Source organism: Centroberyx affinis, unplaced genomic scaffold (genome assembly GCF_046629955.1).
Source record: "Centroberyx affinis isolate AG114_WGS23_722 - 3 ecotype Tasmania unplaced genomic scaffold, CSIRO-AGI_Caff_v1 ptg005274l_1, whole genome shotgun sequence".
In the NCBI taxonomy this organism is placed as follows: Eukaryota; Metazoa; Chordata; class Actinopteri; order Beryciformes; family Berycidae; genus Centroberyx; species Centroberyx affinis.
This window is the reverse complement of record NW_027282629.1, coordinates 58,803-81,658: the sequence shown is the minus strand read 5'-3', so window position 1 is coordinate 81,658 and position 22,856 is coordinate 58,803. Positions and strand designations below refer to the sequence as shown.

The window sequence follows — 22,856 nt, the reverse complement described above, 5'->3', positions numbered from 1 at the left end:
AAAATATTCTTTCAGGAACTGTTTCTTTGGAAACCAAGTCAATCAGTGAGGGACGCCAACAACGCTCAGTGTAACACTCAGTTAATATATATGTGAATATTATTGAACTGCAGTTGCAAGTTTGCCAATAAAATGAAGTGACATGAGTGAATGAATGAAAAGATGTGTGTGTGTGCATGTATATGTTATGCCACATGTCCTGTTGGCTTCTGCTCAGGTCCTGTCTGTATTTTTGTGGACTTAGGACTTGCGCCCTCTATTGGATTGGATTGTCTAAACTCAAAGAGTTTACCTGCAGTTAGACAGTTGTGTGTTTGTGTGTGTTTTTTCCGTATAATCATTATATGTGGCCGGCCCGCCCAGGTAAATCAACAGCTGCCCAAGTAAATCTTTGTTTTATTTATCATTAGGCAGCAGACCCACTGCCTCAGTCAATATTTTACGGAAACAAACGTATATACACTCACCTAATGCACACATATTGTTGACAGCGGAGCTCTTCTGTCATGTTGATACTTTTCCCAATCCCAAGTCATTTGACCCTTCCTTATATAGGTTTTAAGCCTTGAAATCTAGCTAGAGAAAAACGACCGACACATCGCAGAGGATTACATTGTCAAATTAAATGTACCCCATAATACTAGAGGGTCGTTCTATTGTAATGTGAAAACGCCCTCTGAGTGCCATCCTAGTTTGATTTTTTTGTATTCCCACCAAAATATCTGTCCAAAGGTCCACTTGATATGAGGTAATGTGAAACGAACCGGACCAATGCAATGTAACAACCTAGCAAACTCTGGTTTTGGCTTTAAAAGGACTAATACAGTGTGAAAACACTCTAAAGCTACATTATCTAACCTTTTCATGGTTAAATACTGCCTCATATTCAAACCTAGCCTGTGTGAGAAATGTCCTTTATTCTTCGATTCAGTGAATTCACATAATGATGAACCTAATATTGTATGTTGAGGATATAACCTAATTGTAATAATTTGCTGTATGTTTGCTTCACAAAGCTAGTCAGCTAAGGTTGCAGTAGCAAGTTAGCCAATGGTTGCCTCATTTCACAGAGTAAGAGGCTTTAGTGCTTGAACAAAGATAAGACACTGAGCTCGCTAAATGAAATGTCAATAAAAATGCAGCCAAAACACACAACTGAAAAAATCAACAGTCCATCATTTGAATAGATTGAATAGAGGAATAAAGAACGTTTCACACACAGGGGAGTGACTCTGCTCCTCTGACTGGAGTGGGAAGATCATTCCACCATTATGGAGGCAGCAAAGAGAAGAGCCGGGTTGGAGGTATAGGGGTGTAGGTCTGGCCCACAGCCTGGAGGTATAGGGGTGTAGGGCTGGACCACAGCTTGAAGGTATAGGGGTGTAGGTCTGGACCAAATGCTGGAGGTATAGAGGTGTAGGTATGGAGCACAGCCTGGAGTAGGGCTGGGCGATATGGCCTAAAAATAAAATCTCAGATTTTTTCACACATACACCCGATTTACGATTTTAATCGTTTTCTTTTTCTTAAAAACAAACTAAGTATATGAAAACCATATGAAACACCAGCACATCTGTAATGTCTTTCCACTGGGGCTCCTTCTTGTCATAGGGGATGCCGCAGGAAAATGATGTTGCTAATGTTACCTGCTTTTTAGCAGGCGTTTGGGGGCTGCCGCTAGCTCGTGCATCTCGCAGTGACACACACTTCTCCCAGTCGGCTGCTGCCTCTGTCGGAGATGCTGGAATACATTTGTCGCACTGCTACCTTTAGTTGCCACAGACTTTAGACAAACTTTACAACGGACGGTGCTTCGCTTGACATCGGACGTTGCAAAACAGAACCACTTTCAAACAAGCTCCTCACTTGTAGAAGCGTGTGCTGCCACCTTGATACTGTGTTTGTGTCTGAGGGGAAATCTCGGTGGGTGTTGTAATCAACTGCGGAAGCTCAGGGAAGCGGTGGGGCTTGATTGACAGAGAGCGATCTGTGCTGTATTTACCCAGGTTAAAGTGAATCTTGATTTTCATTTTTACGCATCGTCCTAAACCATAAATTCGAATTAATTGATAAAATTGATTTATCGCCCAGCCCTAGCCTGGAAGTATAGGGGTGTAGGTCTGGAGCACAGCCTGGAGGTATAGGGGTTGGGGTCTGGACCACAGCCTGGAGGTATAGGGGTGTAGGTTTGGACCACATCCTGGAGGTATAGGGGTTGGGGTCTGGACCACACGCTGGAGGTATAGGGGTGTAGGTCTGGACCACATCCTGGAGGTACAGGGGTGTAGGTCTGGACCACATCCTGGAGGTGTAGGGATGTAGGTCTGGACCACAGCCTGGATGTATAGGGGTGTAGATCTGGACCACAGCCTGGAGGTATAGGGGTGCAGGTCGGGTCCCTCAATAACCGTATATGCCAGCACCAAGGTTTTGTCTGCACACACACATTATGAATGTATGCTCTGTACAGTCTCCTGTGCAGTATAAATGCTCCTAGGTGCTTGGGTTATTCCAACATCATTCTAGCAAATACACACGCAGTCAACTGTGGCAGCTTTCTGGCCTTGCTTTCCTAACCTGCTGTCTCTTTAATAGAGCCTGGGCTAGTAAGACCAGTTATTTCCAGCACCTGTGGGTGGGCCTATAAATAGAGCCCCCCCCTTCCTCACCCCTGCCTGAGGTGGTCTGGTTGTGACTCCCAGGAGCTCTTTAGTTTTTGTTAATTTCATGCACCATGCAAGATCTACCCATACATACCATTGTTCATGCATGCAACACCCTTCACCCCACTGATATACTGATGTACACATCCCATCTTTTTTATGGTTTATTTTCATTTTTACATTAAAACAGATGTTAATCGTACTTTACTGCGTGGTCTCCCATTCTTGTTGCAGCTTTAAAGGGGACAGAAACAGTCAAACATATTTTTTGATATTTAGGTGTTGTTTGAGATGGAAGAGAGTAATACTAGGCATTACCTCCAAGTGCATATGTAGAACTGCCGTTGTTTAGGCACTAAATCAACAATTCTATTTTATCCAGGGTAAAAAAATCAAAAGGCAAACGTAATTGGATGTTTCGTAGTGTCTTACTTTAGATTTGATAGCCACTGTCTGTCTGCTGCTGGCAGACTGGGTCCTTGGGCTGGTCGTTTTCTGTTGTTTGCATGCTTTATGGTAAGATGTGGTTTTAAAAGTCTGTCAAAATGTGTAATAACTGGCCAACTTATTGTCACTGTTAAAAACTAGGTGTGGAGAATGTAATGGAGTGATACCTTTTTCTCTTTTATCTCTATGCTTTTCCATTACGCTCATCCAATTTTAATTCTCTCTCTCTCTCCCTCTCTCTCCCTCTCTCTCTCCCACCACTCAATGCAGCATCAGACAACAGCCAGCGGTTTCAGGAGACATGTTTCGCCTTTGCATTAACACCACAGCAAGTCCAGCAGATCAGCAGCTCGATGTAAGACAAACTGAAGACCTTGAGATTACAGCCACTTTATCTGTGCCGGATGCTGAGTAGGTCATGAATAATTCATTAATATACATGGTTTCTTAAGATCTATGTTAATAGCTCTGTTTCTGTCCTTGCAGGGACATCTCGGGGACCAAATGCGACTTCTCAGTTCAGGTTCAGTTGCGGTTTTGCCTGTCGGAGACAAGTTGTCCTCAGGAAGACCATTTTCCGCCTAACCTGTGTGTGAAAGTCAATGGGAAGCCATGCAACCTGCCGGTGAGAAGCACTGAAGACACTACATAAACACCCAGCCAAACATGCCATCATTTTTCAGCCACCATATAACCATGAGAGCAGTCGGATCTAAAGAGTGACAGGCATCCATTTCACTCTTTCCACTTTTCTCCCTTCTCTATCTCGTTAGCATCCAACCCCATTTCCAAACATTCCTTGATGAGGATTAGAATTTCACTGGTTAAGATTCACAACAAAATGCTGATTTTCGCTTTCTCCTTGTGACATTTTTCTCTCTCATGCAGGGTTATCTTCCTCCAACCAAAAACGGTGTGGAGCCCAAGCGGCCCAGCCGGCCCATCAACATTACCTCACTGGTCAGATTGTCCACCACGGTCCCCAATACCATTGTGGTTTCGTGGACTGCTGAGATTGGAAGGGTAAGAACCAAAACCTGTCACAGCTTCTAACAATTAGCACTTTAGCTGCCTAATGTCCCGTCATAATCACCATGATATATTAAACCAGTTATGCTAATGAGTCCATGAATTAAGCTAATTAATGCATTAATTAGCAAAGATTTCTAAGTCCACATACTTCAAATAACACATGGGCGGTATTAATATGGACTCTGTATCTTAAAGCATGAAGGAGTTTTAGTAATTTAAAGAAACTCGCCTTTTCCTCATTAATATACAAATTTACTCAGCAAGGTGCTCCAAAATCTAATCAGATCATCTACTCTATAAGCTGTGCCTGTGATGTAAGTGTGAAGTTTGAGTGCACATGTGTGTGTGTGTGTGTGTGTGCACCAGACTGTAGAAAATAGAAGAGAAAGTGACAGTGACAACACCTGTAGTCTACCGGCCGGTTTGAAGCCTAGGAAGTGGGATTTTCTACTATAAATCCTTATAGAAAAAAATATTAACTATATTTCCGCAAAGAAGATGGCTATTCGTCCCATTGACTGAGGTGGACAGAGTTTTAAGTTGTTCTGCAGCCAGCCAGTAGAGGGCAATAGAGGAACCATCTCTCCAATGACTTCTCTATTGGCTTCAAACTCTTCTGTTTTGGCCTCTTGGTTGGCGCACGTTCTTTTCTCCCTCCCTGCCTCCTCGCACACAGCTGTGTGTATATTTGTTGCAGGGCAGCAGAGCAGCGTAGAGATTAGGCAGACTGTCCTTCGACTGGATGAACCCAGTTCAAGCCTCTGTGGCACCAAGCATCTTCCCTTCCTGTGTGTCCTTGAGCAACACACTGAATCCCGACCAGCTCCAGGGGCGTTTTCCTGTAACTGTGACCCAGTACTCTGACCTCCCCCTGGAGGAGGGAGAGAAGTATCACTTTATCACATTATGTTATGTGTGTGTCCACAGAGCTACTCCATGGCAGTGTACTTGGTGAAGCAGCAGTCGTCCACAGTGCTGCTACAGAGACTACGGTCCAAAGGCATCAGAAACCCGGACCACTCCAGAGCGCTCAGTAAGAACCGTCAACTTAACATACCGAGCTAATGCTCTGTTACAGTGAACCTGCGTATCTGTGGCTAAATAAATCCAACTCAGATATTAGCTGGGTAACTTTTGAGCGCACAGCATGCTGGCTGTTAGTCTACTCTAATTGCTACATACATGTCCATGTTTCCTGCTAAATGTTTCATGTAGTTACATGGCCGAGTTGTCCCCCCTTTGAGATAAGGGAACATTGTATTATGAATCACTGTAATCCATATAGGCAAGATGTGATATAAGAAGAGATCATGATGCAGAGTTAGCTCAATCACTCAATCACACAGCATGAGTAGCTCTTGGAATTCATTTACACAATGCCGGCTTCTCTCCTGACCGTGGATTTTAAACAAGTGGTAAATGGGTTGTTGTTTAAGAGTGCACTTTGAAATGAGAGACGGAGAACATTTGCAGGAAGTGGTCCTGCTGTTTGGTTCTCAGGCACTCATGAGTGTATGTGTGTGTTTGTGTGTTTTATCTCTCTCCTGCAGTCAAAGAGAAGCTAACAGCAGACCCAGACAGTGAAATAGCCACCACCAGCCTACGAGTGTCGCTACTTTGTCCGGTAAACAACATGCTTTAAACATGCTGCTGGTGATTTTTAAGGCAGTGTTTTGTATGAAGTTACAGTCATGTCAAGACTTTTCCGCCTTTCTTTTCATATTCTTTCTTTTCCTTTTCTTTGTGTGTGTGTGTCTCAACATGCCTTATCATCTGGTTGTATGCATGATACACCTGTCAACTTGTCTTCTAAACCCCTATCACCTGCCTTTGTCTGTGTGTTTGGCATGTGTATTTGTCCCATATACCCTCTGTTCCTGCTGTGTGTGTGTGTGTGTGTGTGTGTGTGTGTGTGTGTGTGTGTGTGTGTGTGTGTGTGTGTGTGTGTGTACTCCTTATGTCCTGACTGCATGTGTGTGCTCTGTGCAGCTTGGGAAGATGCGCCTGATGATCCCATGCCGGGCGCTGACGTGCTCCCACCTGCAGTGCTTCGACGCCACACTCTACATCCAAATGAACGAGAAGAAGCCCACCTGGGTGTGTCCTGTCTGTGACAAGAAGGCCCCCTATGAGCACCTCATCATCGACGGGTAGGTCACCCAACCCCCATCTTACCATCTTACAGATGACCTGTTAAGAGATCCACAAAGCGATGTCCAAACTGAACAGTGTCTGTCAGTAAAGACCCAGATTGGTGACTTTAAATTCAGCTTGTGCTGTTGGCAAATCACCTTACACGTGCAGTAAATTCACTAAAAGCATCTTTGCCTCAAAAAATACTGGTTTTATGCACCCACATTTTCACTACATCTAGCGCCTGTCTCGATAACTGTGGGTGTATCCTTTCCGCTCACAAAAGAGCTTTGATTGACAAGTTGACAGCAAATCACACACTGGAGGTGACCATGTAAATTGCCAACTGTGTTTGAAGTGTTGGACAGACATTGGCATATGAAAGCTAACATTACCTATGAATAAAAACCAGTAGCACTTGCAGATTGTTTCTTATTTGAGTTGACTGAAGGAATGGCATGATGTGTCAACCTAGCAAACATGGAGAGCACACAGAGTGCTGCAAAATTGAGAATGAACCTGAACGGAGCAGTCCAATACTTGCCATTGAAATAGCCAAGCTCACCATAAATTTTCCTCCTGAGCCTGGTGCAGGTTGACACCCTAAGATTATACAATGACAACTATCTGCCATGTTTGATTAGTGGTTGTGGCAGTGCACAAAACAATTCTCAAAAGTAACTATCTAGCTTGCAGGCACAGCAGACGGTTACACTCCCACAGTGAGAAGGAGGGTGGTGTGTTTGCTGGGACTAGGAAATGCAACCGATGATATTTCCTGTAAAATACATCAAGAATTTTACCCAATTCTAAGCCGATTTTAAAACCATGAAGAGCAAGTCGAGGTTTTGATCACACAATGTTTATTTAAAATATGACAAACAATTTTCAATATTTATTCGCACCAATTTATAGCCCAAATGCCTCATAGCCATGCAGAGAGCTGGAAAACTGTGTTTTTCAATGGAATGGGCCTTTAACCTAAACCAGGCTTCTGCGTCTTTTATCCAGAGAGGCACAAACTAATCAGTGAAATCACCTGCTGTAGTCTTTGGTTGGAATGAAAACCTGCAGACTCTTGGCCTTGCATGGCATGATGCCCATCCCTGATCTAAACTAGCAACCGGTCAAATGTCTTTCAGTTTTAACCATCGCTAATTTCAAAAGATTGGATAATTAATATTGCCTAATTGCACTCCAGGATTTAAGACTGTTACCATTGCATCTGTCATGAATTAAGCCCATGACTGTTTTTGTTCAGTTAAGAATTTTGTGTTTTGAGAAGAGAGGAGACAGGTGTTTCAATCACATCCCCATTCCCACCTGTTAGTAAAATCTACAACTTTGTGCAAATTCCATAATTTGTGGCCTTTTACCTCTCTTATGTATTTTACTTGGAGTTGTCATCAGCCTGTTCAGTGAATTCACTCACCACAAACTGAAATGTCACTTCATATGCATCATGTATACGCAGTTGGCCTTGGTTCAAGAAAGACCTCTGTTGTCTGTGTGTGTCTGTGGGTTTGCATGGATGGGTTTGTGTGTGATTTTCCTATCCACCCAGGCTTTTCATGGAGATCCTGAACAGCTGCATGGACTGTGATGAGATCCAGTTTAAGGAGGATGGCAGCTGGGCCCCCATGAGGTCCAAGAAGGAAGTGCAGGAGGTCTCCTCTGCCTCCTACAACAACGGACTGGATGGTGAGACAGGCCGATATAAATGAGTGGGGGGATGGGGGGGGGTGTAAACAAAAGAGAGGGTTACACTCACATAAAGGCAGTGGGAGGAGAGTGGAAGTAAAGAAGGGGGGGGGGTAAAAGAGATGTGGTAAGAAAAGAGAGAATGATCATTCACTTTCTCTCCCTTCTTTGTTTATGCGCTGTCAGTTTTAATTTGGCGAAGCCTCGATCATAATGCCATGGAGTATACTGCCCGTCTCCATAGTAACAAACATATCTCATATGAGTGTCGGAGAAATGCCACAATCTGTGTGTGCGTGTGGAATTGTTTGCATGCACCCACACTCGTATTCAACTGTGTTTTTGCACTCGTGTGTCTTTGTTTTATTCTATGTGCTCTCACAAGACTGCACTTCAGATCATATATACGTGCACACACACACACACACACACACACACACACACGCGCGCACACACACACACACACACACACACATACAAACTAGCCTGTCCCTGCCTGCTCTCCAGGTTCGTGTCGGACATCTGCGGGCACAGACCAGCGGAGCTCCTCGTCGTCCAGCCACAGCGGCAGTAACAGCAGCAGCAGCAACAGCAAGAAGGTGGAGGTGATCGACCTGACGCTGGACAGCTCCTCGGAGGACGAAGGACAGGATTCGCCGCCTCCTCCGCCGCCGCCGCTGCCTCCCCCTGCCAAACGGGCCTGCCCCTCCATGTCCCCCACCTCGCCACCCGTCATCAACAAAGGGTCAGTCGATTTCGTTAAATGTGGGAATCAGGCTCATTTTAGTGGCTTAAATGGGCAGCTAAGTATTTGGATGTGAACGTATGTGAGTTTTGTACGTGAACACAGAAGTATTCCCTTTTCACATGAATAACACTCACAGTAGAGACCCAAGAGTGCTCATCGGAAGTTTTAATGCATTTGAACTCTTGGATGTCCTCCTAAATAAAGTTGATTTATAGACCTAGAGCTTTGATTTTGGAGATGGATGTTTTCTTCCAAATAAAACTGGTTAAATTTGTCCACTTTTCTGTCCACTTAAAAAGCACATAAGCATCATGAATAGAGAATTAAATGTTTGTTAATTTCAATTTTCAAATGTTTCTCTTTAATGATGATAAAGTATATTTGATTGATTGACATTCCTCTTGAGAACGGGGTGTTTCAGGAGGGGGGATAGGGTTAAATTAAGTATATTTTATTCAGGATTTGAACCCAGGCCTTCTGAAACTATTTTGAGGTTTGATTTTCTGTTGAACTACTATTAATGAAGTGCATCAGCAACAAAATCTTAATAGAATAGGGTTAGGGTTAGGGAAAACACTTCAGGCGTAGAAACTGCTACTGCTGCATTTGACTTTAATTAAGCCAGCGACTATTACTGTTCAGTTCAGAAGTTTGTGGAAGTGGAAACAGCAGTTTTCTCTATGACTTCTTGGGTTAATATGACATGAAATGGGAGCCTAATTTTAAATGAATGGGCTACTTGGTAAACTTGTTGTGCACTACATCATTTTGGTGCATGCTTTTACAGGTCCGTTCAATTAAAGAATGCATTAGATTAGTATGTGTGAAAGCTTTCCATTTTGTTGCTCATGTTCATGCACACTCACTCTCTGTGTTGTTGCTTCCTCTTTCTCCATATCTGTCCTCAGAGTGTTGAACCTGCACCACCAGGCATCTCCTGTGAGCCGGACTCCCAGCATGCCAGCCGTGGACACCAACTACATCCCCCCTGTCCCGCCCCTTATCCAGGACTATAGACCCTACTACCACACCCCCAATGACCTGTCAGGTAATGCACGCTCTCACACACACACACACACATCGCACACACACTCCCACACACACGCGCGATGTGGGAGTAGTGATGCTCTTAATCCTTTAATCCTCCTCTACTCATCTTATGTTTTTTAACTGTTCATCCTTTGAACCAAAGCTGACCTTAGAATGATTTTGTAGTGATATTAGCTTAAATATCAAATTAGTTTTTGATATATTCTCATCAAAAATTTAGTAGGAAAAGGCTTTTTAAAACGAATATTTCAAAAACATCTCTCCGGGCGGGGGAGTGTGCCCTTGGATCCCCCAGCTATAATGTGTCTTCATTAACCATAATGTGTTTTTCATCTCTGATAATGATTTTTGTTGATACTCAACGTTGGCTCTGTCTGTACTTGATTTCCAGATTTGAATTTCTTCTCCTTTCTTCAAGGCGACAATCATCAGGTACGTCCCACAGTGCCCTCACGTTAAGTGAAAATGCTTAGAGATACTGATTTTTACCAGCAGGAACACTGCTGGTAGCCGCAATGCCAGTCAAACGCTTTGCAACAAATTACAGTCAGGATCCGCTCAGCTGGCACAGAAACACTGGAAAATCAGGAAAGGAGCGTTTGACCTTGGCTCAGCTTAAAATAATGAATGGGTTCCAACTGGGCATTTCTCCAAAGCTGCTACTTGCACTTAAAAGATAGCAAAGCAAAAGCCATGCACTTCATCTCTTTTCATGTGCCCAGATTACAAACTTCCTCTCTGCACTATCAATATAGTAATATCTTAAGCATTGCATACGCTTAAGATAAGATTTTCTTTTCTGCTACTGTTACTGGAACCAGTGGGTTTCATTGATTTTTAAAGACCCCATGAAATGACATCCTTACTTCCTTGATTTGATGTATTTCCTCTTGAAACAGGATGTTGGGGCGGGACATAACACAGTGAGGGATCATTCAAAAGTCAACCAATGGAATATCAGTCAGGGAGAGAAAGGCAGTTTGATTTGATTGGAGGGGCGGGATTGTTCAAAATTCTGTGATGGTTTCATTGGTTGGAATTAGTGCAGCATGAGGTCACCATGAAAGATACTAAGATACTGTGTTTTCCAGGAAGTAAAAGTAATGGGAGTTTACCTCATGGGGACTGACCAATGTTCCTCATGTCCAAATGTCCAGTATTTGGAATATTGTGAACCTGACCAATGAGCAGCTTCTACATGTGAGCTCCCACCTGACAGCCTCCGCTCACTTGTGTTTCTCCCACCGTTCAGCATTACAACATGGTGATGGCGGCGGCGGCAGCCGCCTCGGCCTCGGACGACCACGAGCTGCTGCTGAACCGCTTCCTGCCCTACGGCACCGCCTCCTCCACCTCCTCCTCCCAGCTGTTCCTGGACCAATCGGGAGCTTCGTCGGCCACTTCGCTGGCCGCGCCGACCAACGGCGGCAGCAGCTCGGGCAGCAGCAGCAGCCTGGTCTCCTCCAGCAGCCTCCGGGACACTCACTCCTCCACGCACTCGTCCTCGCACTCCGGCACTCACTCCTCACACACGCACCCCGGGGTGGTGGCGGGCCGGAGCAGCACTGAAGCGGCGGCGGCAGCTATTTACGGCGGGATTCCCGACGTCATATCGTTGGACTGACTGACCAGGAGCGGCGCTAAGGACTTCCCGTTGGGTCCAACTGCGATCCGATGACGAACCCGTTGACAAACGCTTTGACTGCAGGGTAAAGTTGTGATCCAGAGACTAGAACGGCCCGAGTCGTCAAACTCAGAACGCGGGTGAGTTTGTGGAGTGGTATGACAAGACTGCCTCACGAAGAAGAGCACTATATATTGACGGTGGGTAACGGACCCGGGGGTTCCTCGACTAGACTGACCTGAGAACAGTATATAGTCACTTTTAATTATGTCAGTTTTGGACATTTGTGTTTGTATACTGACTTGAGATCAGAAACCTGTCCATGGTATGAGGCTTTATCTACGAAGTTGCGTACCGAAGGCTGAACCCACATCACTGCTATACTGGTACCAACCTGGCACAAACAGCAAAGACGCTACCTGAGCAAAAATACAAAGGAGGAAGGCTCTTTTATAAGAAAATGAGGAGCGGCGCTGTGTACAGAGAACAAAATATATTTTCCTCTCTTACTTTTGTATATTAATTCGGGACATTTTTCAGTCTAGTGAGTTGCTTTTGAAGTGGAGGACTGAGGTTTGTTTTTTTTCCCCACGCAGCTTATACATATGCCTACGTTGCCACGTACAACTTTGATAACTTTTTTTCTCTTTTAGCTCTATCCTGTTTAAATTTTCCATTGCATTACTCCTTCAGTATGAACTGCATTTTAATTCTTTCATCTTTCTCTCTTTCTCTCTCTTTCTCGCTTTTCTGTTTTAAATTCATGATGTAGTATTTCTTTTTCCAATGACAAGAACTTTTCAGAGCTTGACTGTACTGTTTATTCATGTACTAATAATTTTATTATGCTTTTAAGTTATGTATTGTATTTAAACAGTTGTATATGCATTCCCTTAGACCTTCAGGTTGATGCTATGGGGAGTGTGTAGATGGAAATTAGCCATTTCTGGTTTTGATTTCTTTTCACTCTTTGATTCCCAACCCCTCTTCTGCCGGCATACAGCATTTACCGAATTTTGAGACTCTATTTTTCATTTTGAGCTTCAAACCATTTATACTTACCAATTTAGAGTTTTGAGCTGGAAGAATAATGTTTTTTTCTTTTTTGCACAATGCCAAAAATAACATATGGTACCTATGAAAACTATAACAATATTCTAAGTGCAGTTGAATCTGTGTGCCACAGTGTTTTCAGTCAAGTGTCCACTTCTTCAGTTTCGGTTAGTGGTTATTCAGACACTTCGACTGCGTCCTTTTTGGAAGTGTCTCTAGTTGTTTAAGTTTCTATTCATCTTTTTGCTTGACTGTTAAATGGAATTGACAATTCTTGATGAAGGTGTAGCTGTTGTGGCAGCGGTGGGCTCTTAAGGAGACAGGCTTCCAGGAGATACGCCACAGCGATATGCTGGGGCTAGTGACCAAGTTAAACTAGTGCCTGTTTGTGTGCATGCTTAACAGCGTGTTTGAAATGGATAAGCAAATGTGTTTTCAAAGTCAAAAAGAATGTCTTAAGTGGTCAGCCACAACCTTCGCCCTCTTTCTGGTACATCAATCATTATTTCTTTATCTAAGCTTGTTCTGAAGACTTGACCTGCGAAGGATATCTTTGACTGTCTGGGATTTGGGGGGTTATCTTTGGGATAACCTGTGGAAAAGTGGAAGCAGGCTAGTCGTTGCCACTGTGAATGGTGGAGGCTTTAGCATGAAAGGTGGTGGTCTTATCTACCAACTTAGATCACCTGTCTGTCTCTCCCTATGAATTAGCTGCTCTGTTCCTTGAAAGTGTCGAAGTGAGCTTTGAGATTCCGGGGTAGCTCGATGCTGTCGTTGTTCAGTTGTATGAAAAGTGGAAAACGCAGGGTCTGCTCATACTGAATGTATTGTAAAGTTTGAGGACTCGGATAACGGCCACGGTTTTGGTCACGGTTTTCAAAATCACAGAAGCGTGTTGAAGTCTGTGTATAGATCCGGTGTGGGCTGGGTCAACCCAACCTTCCACCGCAGTGACCGTGAAACTTTTCCATTAAGTCGCTCTTATCAGTCTCTCCAAGGTGTTCCACTTCCAGAAGTCCAAGACAGGCAGCTCACTGCAGAGACTAATTAGTCTCCACATTGAGATAATCACTTCTGACAGCAGCCACAGTCACCCGACATCCCCTATCATGTCCTACAGCTAGTAACTGGGAGACTGTAGCCATCCCAAAATGAAACCCCCTGCTTGTCTACCTTTCCTCTAATGCATTGCCCCTCCATCTGTCTCTCTCTCTCTATACACCCCCCACTTTCCTCTTGGCATCTTTAACTTCATCCCCTGTCCTCATCAGAGGAACCAACCCCAGCTTTTACATCGGCTTCTATAACATAAAACTTGTCGGAACCAGTCTCTGTGTATTTCCTATGTTGTGCAGTATTTTATTTATTTTGGAATCTATCTCTATATATTATATTTTTACACTTGTTTGATTTCCATGGACGAGTGCGTGAGTCACTGTCACTCGAGAGCTGTTGTGATACGATTTTATTTAATATGCATTTTGTTTTTTGTTTTGGCCAACCGCACGTTTTGTTTCCACAAGGTATCGTTTAGTCGCTCATACTAGTCGTGGAAATGCGTATTTGTAATTTCTTGGGAGGTGTCTTGCTACATCGATGGGGACGTGATCATTAAGTTCCCATAGGCCTAACCCTGTCAATTTTAATATTAATCACCAGTATTTGGATACTTGACTAGGTGGTCACAGTTTATGAGTACGTTTGATCACGATTTTATTTATTTGAACTTCTTTTCTTTCCTCATATTTGTCATGACACAATGCAACAGACTACAGCTGTGCACCTACATGTGACGGTCACAGATGAAGTGAGAGAGCAGACCGTGTTGAATGTGTTTCTGTTGAAGTGCTGTACACACTGGGGGTCTACATGGGTCGCCCTGCCTGAGAGTCAAATCCTCCACTCCGACCTGTTTCACAGCGTTACAGTGTCCACAGCACCCCCTTGTGGTTCAATATTGTTAGTTTTCCAAGGCAGAAGCAGCCTCTTTAATCTAGTTGGCTCATCTTCCTTTCACTCCCATTCTCTAACAATTGGGTTTTTGTGAGAAAATGTCAGATTATATGAAGAGACGACAAAATCTTCTTACTGTCAGGCTGCATTGGAGTGTGTTAGCATTATGATAGTTAGATAAGCACAGGCCTGCTGCCATCTCATCCCCTCTCCAACCTTACCCTACCTACATATACAGGTGTGGACACATGCATATACACAGCAGTGTGCAGTAGCATATGTGTTTTGAGCTGTGTGAGACACTCATGGACCGTAAAGGAGACACTGGGCCAAAGCCGTTGTCCGCTCAAGATAAAGTAAAAGGAATTAGGCCACTATTATCAGTAATTACTTCAACAGTGTGTTCAAAAGCTCCACAGGCAATGTTGACAAAAGCAGCTCAGCTCTGTTCGGCAGATGCCAACGTCACGATGCCTCACCTTAGATAAAGGGAACTGTCGACGATGTGTATATTGTGTCTGTATGGAAAACTGAAATTCAAATCCAAACGTGGGAGTTTGATGTCCGTTTGTATGCTTTTTGTGTGTCCATTCAGAGCGAGAGAATAAATTAATTTATATATTTTTAGAAAATGAAAGCTGTACTATAAAAAAAGGACTTTGGCCATGAAAGAGTCCCATTTTACTGAAATAATCTCAAAGTCAGACTCAAGTCGACATCTGCACTCACTGCCTTAAATTCACAGGTTCTGTTTTCATAGCTCCAACCCGAGAAAATCAAAAGGCTTTTCAAGGAGGGCAAGGATAAGACGGTGTACAGTAGACCATTGTCAGTTTGTATAAATATACTAAGTGAAAAAAAATATTTATTACCTGCATTGGAAGAAATTGTTTACTTATTGAATGTTACCTGTTTATGTAGAAAAGTTTAGATGTAATAAAATGCATTCTGTTATTTCTGTCAGTGTCTTCTCCTTTATTTGGAAATTCGTATCTGCTCTTAAGATTTTTTGCGGGATTGATGAGGATCATGTTGCAGTGTAGCATTGCTGCCATAAATGTTAAGAGCCTCTCCTACTTTGTTGAAGCACTGGGTGGCAGTAGAGAGTCGTTCTGGTGAACCCCTGCCTGGGACGGAACCAGAGCAATTACGCGCGCCGCATCTCCAAACAGTATGGTGCGTCAATGTAGTGACTGCGATAAAATCTTTGATTAATGTCAAGATTTTAAAATGCATATTTACAAAACAAAGGGAATTGTACTCTAAGTAAAACTTGTTGCGAAGCGTTGCATCGCGCTCCAATAAGCAAACCCAAACGCACAGCACGAATTGACGCGTCAAACCTAATTACAGCTGTTCATCTGTGTGTCAATCAAACATTGTCAAGAATTCACATGCATTGTGGGTGGGTGTGATGGGGGCGCGATTGCTGTCACAGTGCCCGCTGAAAAATGTTATATTCCATGATTACGCATCTTGGAGAGGAGCGGAGAGGAGAGGAGGTGGGAGGGAGAGGAGAGGAGAGGAGAGGGGAGGGGAGGAGAGGGGGGAGAGGGGAGAGGGGAGGAGGGATGTCGTGCTCTTATCACTCATATAGTGGCACTCCGTGCATCTGCTTTATTTGGAGAGAGATGAATCTGCCTGCACCCAGTTAAAGTACAGATTGCACGACTGGCACCTAGAGACCTGGAGGTTAAGAGGCTCCCTGGTGCCGCTATGAATGAAGAAAATGAAAGCAGCTTGTTGAACCGGTCCTGGACCGACCTGGACCGCTTCAGCAACCTGGAGGACATCGACGTGACAGCGGACGGGAGCCCGCTCTTGAGATTCGTCATTTGCCTCGTTTACTCTGTAGTTTGCGCAGCGGGTTTGGTGGGCAACTTACTGGTCCTCTTCTTTATCAGAGTCAAACAGGAGAGGAAGAAGTCCAGAGTCAACTTCTTCGTGCTCAACCTGGCAGTGACGGACTTCCAGTTTGTGCTGACTCTGCCCTTCTGGGCCGTGGACACCGCGCTGGACTTCAGCTGGCCGTTTGGAGACGCCATGTGCAAAATCATCCTCTCGGTCACCGTGATGAACATGTATGCCAGCGTGTTTTTTCTGACTGCAATGAGCGTGACCCGGTACTGGTCTGTCGCCTCGGCTCTGAAGAGCCGGACCAGGCTGAAGTCTTGTTCCTCCAAATGGGTCTGCGCCGTTATTTGGACACTTGCGACCGTGGCGACGGCACCCACGTCCATTTTCTCAACCGTCACCAACGTAACGGGAGAAAAACTCTGTCTGTTGAGATTCCCGGGTGGACAGTACTGGTTAGCAGTGTACCACATACAGAAAATACTTGTCGGTTTTGTGTTACCCATGTCCATCGTCTCCTTCAGCTACATCATGCTGCTGCGTTTCATTCGCAATCGAAGTATGAAAAGCAGCAACCCCAAACGGAGCTCCAAGGTCACCAAGTCTGTCACCATTGTCGTGCTGTCCTTCTTCCTGTGCTGGATGCCGAACCACGCCATCACCTTGTGGAGCGTGCTGGTCAAACTGAACGCTGCAAACTGGGATAAGGCATACTACATAGTCCACACTTATGTGTTCCCAGTGACCGTCTGCCTTGCGCACACCAACAGCTGCTTAAACCCGATAATTTACTGCCTCATGAGAAAGGAGTTTAGAAACAAGTTGAGGGGCTTGTTATACCGTGGATAGCATTTTGATTTAAGTTTGATGCATGATTAAACTTGCCACTAACTGCGCACACATAGCCATGACGCACCGGGGGCGCACCGCAAGTATTCACGGAACAAAGAAGGAAACCTGTCCAAAAGCACAATCATGTAAAAAAAAAACAACTAAAAAAACATTATTTTGAAAGGATATACTCGATTCGATTAGATGTTGCTCTCATCCACGCTTTTTGTCAGTAAAGCTCCTGTGTAGTGGCCAATTTCTATAGAGAAAATCCGAGTTCTTCTGGATTAGGTGGCTCAGACTTATGCATATGAGTCGTTTACTTTTGTGGAAAAAAACGTATGACCATTACGGCTTTGCATGCTGAATTATCATTGTGAATAATATCTCCCTTGTCGACGAAATGTAATTGGCTGCGTGCGTAATTGCGCATGACAATTCGTATTAACGTGCAGTAAGTGTGATCGCATGAATTATTGAAAAGGTGAGCGCTCGTTACATCCCTGCCAGCTGCGAGCGTCGTGGCAAATAATGTAACCTTGTTTTTCTGTGACAGTCATGACTGCAGACGGCACCTTTAATCTTTTAGCAAGCCGTCGAGACGACAAAGGGTTTGGAGTGGGAAGGATATTACAAGTCATTTGTTTACAGTCTTGAATAACATCATGACTACTGAGTGGCCAGATGAATGAAGAGAACAACAAAATGTATTGATATTTAAATGTTAGGATTATTGTAAATAAGATAAATAAAATAGGCCTTTATGTGTATCCACACTGTGTGATAATAAAGTGTGCTTGTTGCATAGGTAAATCTCGCTCAAAGTATTTTAATAACTGATTTTGTATAGCAGGTGAGACTTGATGAGGCTGTAACAGGTTTGAGTATTTTCTGATTAATTTGAATAGCAGACATAAGCAATTATATTTAGAATTCTGTGGTATTTTGTAATTGTTTTACTTGGAGTTTTGATTTTTTTTTCCTAAATAAGGATGTAATCCATTATTTTGAGGCATCAACATTTGTACGCAATCATTGTAAATGTGGTGATATATGCTTTCATAATGTGTATCAAATCAACACTTGCCGCTAGCCATAGACCCATTTAATTGATTTTCCTAGATTGAATTGTTTTATTTCGTTTAATTAGCCTTTCACACGGTAGATTCCCTGATCAAGTTTTGCTTTAGATAAAAAAGAAAAACTGTGAGTTATCAATGCATTACTGACAACGACAACGCAAGGTGTCATTGTTAGTAGACTATTGAGAGTTAATGGGCTCTACTGTTGTCATCTGTCATCATGCAGACTGGAGGGCTGTTATAGACTTTATAACGGATCTGTATTGCTAAACAGAGAATAGCTACACTAACGCTATTTAAGTTATTATGTGCGCACATCTATCTATTTGCAAGCTGTTTATGCAATTGGAGCACACACGCATTACCGTCATTACCACACACATTTCAGACAAGGACCAAATGAAAACCTTGGACACATCAGCACGTTGATCTCTTTTCTGGCAAGCATACAATAAACTTTAACTGTGTCCAAAAAAAGCCTTTAGATCTTTTTTCCTCAAAAATGTTTTTTCCAAAATAAACATCTTTCACTCCTTGCAACTGGTTTTGTGCTTTGGGGAATATCATGCAGTCAAAATATTTATCTGAATGCAAGAATTCTTAAGTCATTATTTAAGCCTGCCTATATAATTCATGTAAAACTCCCCTATTGAGCTTTTCTAAAATAAGAAAGAAAACATTTTTTGTAACATGTTCTGGTCATATCTAGCGTCATTTGATTTACAGTATAGAGGATGAAGTGGATGACTCATATATGAATCATCCACCACTGTGCGTGCGTGTGTGTGTGTGTGTGAGGAAGACATTTTCAACAGGTGCAGAGGTGAACTGAAACTATTAGCTGGTGGATGACTGGGATCTCTCTCTCTCTCTCTCTCTCTCTCTCTCTCTCACACACACACACACACACACACACACACACACACACACACACACACACCCTATCATAACACACACATGTAAGCACTAATGTAGATAACAGGCAGGTAAACTATGAACTCCAGTCAGCGACCACAACATCCACCAATAAACAAAATATACACCAAAAACAATGATGTTTTAACTACAGTAATGGTTGTAGTCTCCTGAAAAGACACACATTGTCATTTAACCTTCATCACTCTGTTAACTGCCAATACTGAGCAAACTGCATCACAAGGTGGGTAAAGTGCGTTTGGATGGGTTTAACTTCCAGCTAAAGTTGGATGTTACAGGCTGGAGACTCAATATATCCAGGACTGGATCCCAAAGCTCCCTCTACCCCCTGTTTTCGTCCACTACCTCCTCCTTTCCTCAGTGACCCAAAGCTAATCTTGGTGCCTCCAAGTTTCTTGCTGTCCCAATAGCAGAGGTGTGACCAAGTCAACTTTACTCGAGTTCCAAGTCAGTCTGAAGTCTTGAGGCACAAGTCTCAAGTCTAAATGTAGAACACCAAGCCAAGTCAGAACAAATCAAGAGTCCAGTATCAATGTAATATCGTAAACAAAACTAAATATCTGGGACTTTTCAATGCAATATGGTTTTAATAGGATAAAAACTTGGTAAGAGCATCATGAGTTTGATTTCTATAATCAATTTCAACTTCAATAAATTCAATCATTCCATACAAATTCAGAAAACAGAATTTAAATTCAGTCGTCTGGTGGAACAAATCTCATCACTTTCAATCCAAGTCATTTACACAAACATAAGATCTTTTGTCAAGACTTTAGAAACCTTTTCAAGTCATCATAATACAAGTCAAAGTCAAGTCCCAAGTCACCAGAACCCAACTCAAGTCTCAAGTATTCTCTTCATGCATCAAGTCAAGTCTCAAGCAATTGTGACTGGACTCCAAGTCATGTGACTCGAGTCTCCACCTCTGCCCAATAGTGGAGGAGACAAGGCAAGTCACTCCTGAAGGATGCACAGGTGTTTCCTACCCAGGAAGTCTTTTCAATTTTGGGGGGAAGTGACCTCACTGTGAGCCATGCAGAATATGACATCACTGACGAAACCTGAAAAAACATGGCAGGGGAATTACCAGCTCATAAATGTGAGTACAACATACTTACTGTTACAGTCAGTGCTATTTTCTAACTTATAATCTTACTTGTTAATGTCAAACTTTGATAGTTTGTTATGGTTGATAGAGCCATTTCATCAGTAGCAGACGTCCATTTTCAATGATGGAGTAGCAAATAAACTGTCACAAACTGCCTCCACTTTCCCTCGCTCTCTCCTCCACTTGTCTTGTGCTTTGGGATGCACCCACAGTCCAGAGTAACCACTTCATCAGGCCTACATGTTAAGTAGATCTCCAAACAGTGGTGCACTCAAAGCCAGAGAAAGACTTTTCATTCAAGATATATCATTTTATTCTAGTTTAGATATAGCTTAGATATAGTTCAGATATAGCTTAGATATAGCTTAGATATAGTTTAGATATAGTGTGGATATAGTTTAGATATAGTGTAGATATAGTTCAGATATAGCTTAGATATAGTTTAGATATAGTGTAGATATAGTTTAGATATAGCTTAGATATAGTGTAGATATAGTTTAGATATAGCTTAGATATCGTTTAGATATAGTGTAGATATAGTTTAGATATAGCTTAGATATAGTTTAGATATAGTGTAGATATAGTTTAGATATAGCTTAGATATAGTTTAGATATAGTTTAGATATACAGTAGTTTAGATATAGTTTAGATATAGCTTAGATATAGTTTAGATATAGTTTAGATATACAGTAGTTTAGATATAGTTTAGATATAGCTTAGATATAGTTTAGATATAGTTTAGATATACAGTAGTTTAGATATAGTTTAGATATAGCTTAGATATAGTTTAGATATAGTTTAGATATACAGTAGTTTAGATATAGTTTAGATATAGCTTCATTCTTTACCAAAGCCTTGAGAAAAATCAAACAATTAACAATCTGACATTTTGAGTGTCTTAGTGATTTTAACCTTCTGAAGCCGGTTGCTGGGTGCTTTAATGTTGAAGACGCCAGTCTTCTTGAAAGGTCAGCTCCCTGGGCTGCAGGCTGATAACACTATTGACATTCTCCCTTCCTTGATGAAAGATTTCCAGATGTGAAGGAGCGCATGAAAGAGAAGGTTCACAGTTTTTAGCAGCATCGATCACTAATCAAGCTCCCTCTTCATTCAGATAGTTTTCATGCTGAGCTTGAACCTGAACCTGAGAAAGTGATACAGCTTCCTGTTCTGCTTGATTAGCAATGCTTTTCAAGACGAGGACTGAAGACATTACTGTAAAAATTGCACACAAGCCAACTGGCACTTTTCTATTGTTTATTTCTATTAGCTATGGAAATCTGAATGGAATGGGTCAATTACATGCCACACTGAGAATTTCTTATCATTTGGCCCATTGAATTGCACCAGCATTGCTAATAAATACTAACAAGAAATAGACAAAAACAGAATGGAAGGATGCAGCGGGACAAAAAGGCGAAGGTAGACACGAAGGAAGCCAGTGTGTAACTGTATGTTTTCTGTCTGTTCCCATTGAAGCTATCATAACTCTTCTTGTATTGTGACAATAAATATCACATCTTTATCTTATTCTCTGTCACATATTTTGATGTTATTTTTGAGAGACAAATGCACTTGTCTTAAAATTAAAAACTAAAACGCTAACTGGCCACCTACAGCTAAGTAAAGCCGATTGCATAAGCTTATTGAAATGTAAACATACTGGATGTTAACCTTAGTTATCGTTGTGTCTTTTTGATGGCACAACCCTGCACCATAATTTCTGGCCCGTTAGCATTTTGTGACCCTGCATCACCACACTTCAACACAATCACTGCTAATGAGTCTCCATCAGTAGCCATGTGTCCAGTGTCCTTGAACAACACATTGAACCCTGGTTATACATGATAAGTAGCTCGGAATAAGAGCGCCAGCTGAAGTATAAAATGTAAATGTGGATAAGGGAGCCATGCATGCACGTTTATCATTTAAATATTCATTGGTTTGTGGAATAATGACAATTTGAGGCTAATCAGTATTCACTCCATGATTATTCCATAACATTTTGATTTTGCATTTAGCTTTGTTTCCCCGCTCCTGTGGCACCAAGAAAGATTTAAAAGATTTAAATTATTTTTTGATCTGCGAAGAGGAAATTCATCACGATGCTGCACTCTGTCTGCCCCTCCAGAGAGGTCAGAGGTCAGAGGTCGGGTCTGGAGCTGGTCTCCAGCCTTTCTGACTTCACCCAACCTGCTCATTTGCTTTTTGTTCTGGTTTCATGAAAATGTTCTTTGTGCTCAATCTTTAGTCGGCCATTCGTTGTATCGTGACACCATAAAAACAACCTAAGTTAACTAAAGATACATGATAGGCTGCTCTGAATTTTGGAAACCTTTGTAAATCAACTATCAAACTAGATGGCTACTTAGTGACTGGCAAGTATTGGTAGAGTTTTTTTTCTTTTTAACAGTGCATGAACATGATTACGTAGCATTGTGGCAGCACCTTACACAAAATATCAAGTGTCCCTTGGAGTCAAGTCAGTTGGGGAAACTTTGCTGTTCTTTACACCACCACTGTTAAAGTTGCATTCATGCATCTGACCAAGTTGTATAAAGTTGGGCTACATGTCCTATTACACTTTTTTTTTTCATTGTACTGATCACCTTTAGTGGTGGAAAAATTCTGAACACAATTT

At 42.5% G+C, this 22,856-nt stretch overlaps 2 protein-coding genes across 3 annotated transcripts in view; both read left to right on the top strand.

The window, feature by feature from the left end:
- The window catches only part of LOC139667059 (E3 SUMO-protein ligase PIAS1-like), a 50,871-nt gene extending 35,550 nt beyond the window's left edge, over positions 1 to 15,321 (top strand). The window contains exons 3-13 of one of the 2 annotated variants that reach the window (XM_071546447.1): positions 3,381 to 3,465; positions 3,597 to 3,735; positions 3,999 to 4,133; positions 5,070 to 5,175; positions 5,693 to 5,766; positions 6,132 to 6,292; positions 7,840 to 7,976; positions 8,511 to 8,721; positions 9,633 to 9,772; positions 10,166 to 10,206; positions 11,027 to 15,321. In XM_071546447.1, the coding sequence (XP_071402548.1) occupies positions 3,381 to 3,465; positions 3,597 to 3,735; positions 3,999 to 4,133; positions 5,070 to 5,175; positions 5,693 to 5,766; positions 6,132 to 6,292; positions 7,840 to 7,976; positions 8,511 to 8,721; positions 9,633 to 9,772; positions 10,166 to 10,206; positions 11,027 to 11,398 (1,601 nt within the window). In that variant the 3' untranslated portion in view covers positions 11,399 to 15,321. Of the gene's footprint in view, positions 1 to 3,380; positions 3,466 to 3,596; positions 3,736 to 3,998; positions 4,134 to 5,069; positions 5,176 to 5,692; positions 5,767 to 6,131; positions 6,293 to 7,839; positions 7,977 to 8,483; positions 8,722 to 9,632; positions 9,773 to 10,165; positions 10,207 to 11,026 lie in introns of both variants that reach the window. The other variant, XM_071546446.1, reaches the window with a different exon arrangement.
- Positions 15,322 to 16,120: 799 nt separating this feature from the next.
- Positions 16,121 to 17,107, top strand: LOC139667062 (relaxin-3 receptor 1-like). Its single transcript, XM_071546451.1, has one exon. The coding sequence runs from the start codon at positions 16,121 to 16,123 to the stop codon at positions 17,105 to 17,107; it is 987 nt and encodes a 328-aa protein (XP_071402552.1).
- Positions 17,108 to 22,856: the final 5,749 nt, after the last annotated feature.

Coding starts and splice junctions, on each gene's coding strand:
- LOC139667062 (XM_071546451.1), top strand. CDS start 16,121: ATGAATGAAGAAAATGAAAGCAGCTTGTTGAACCGGTCCTGGACCGAC.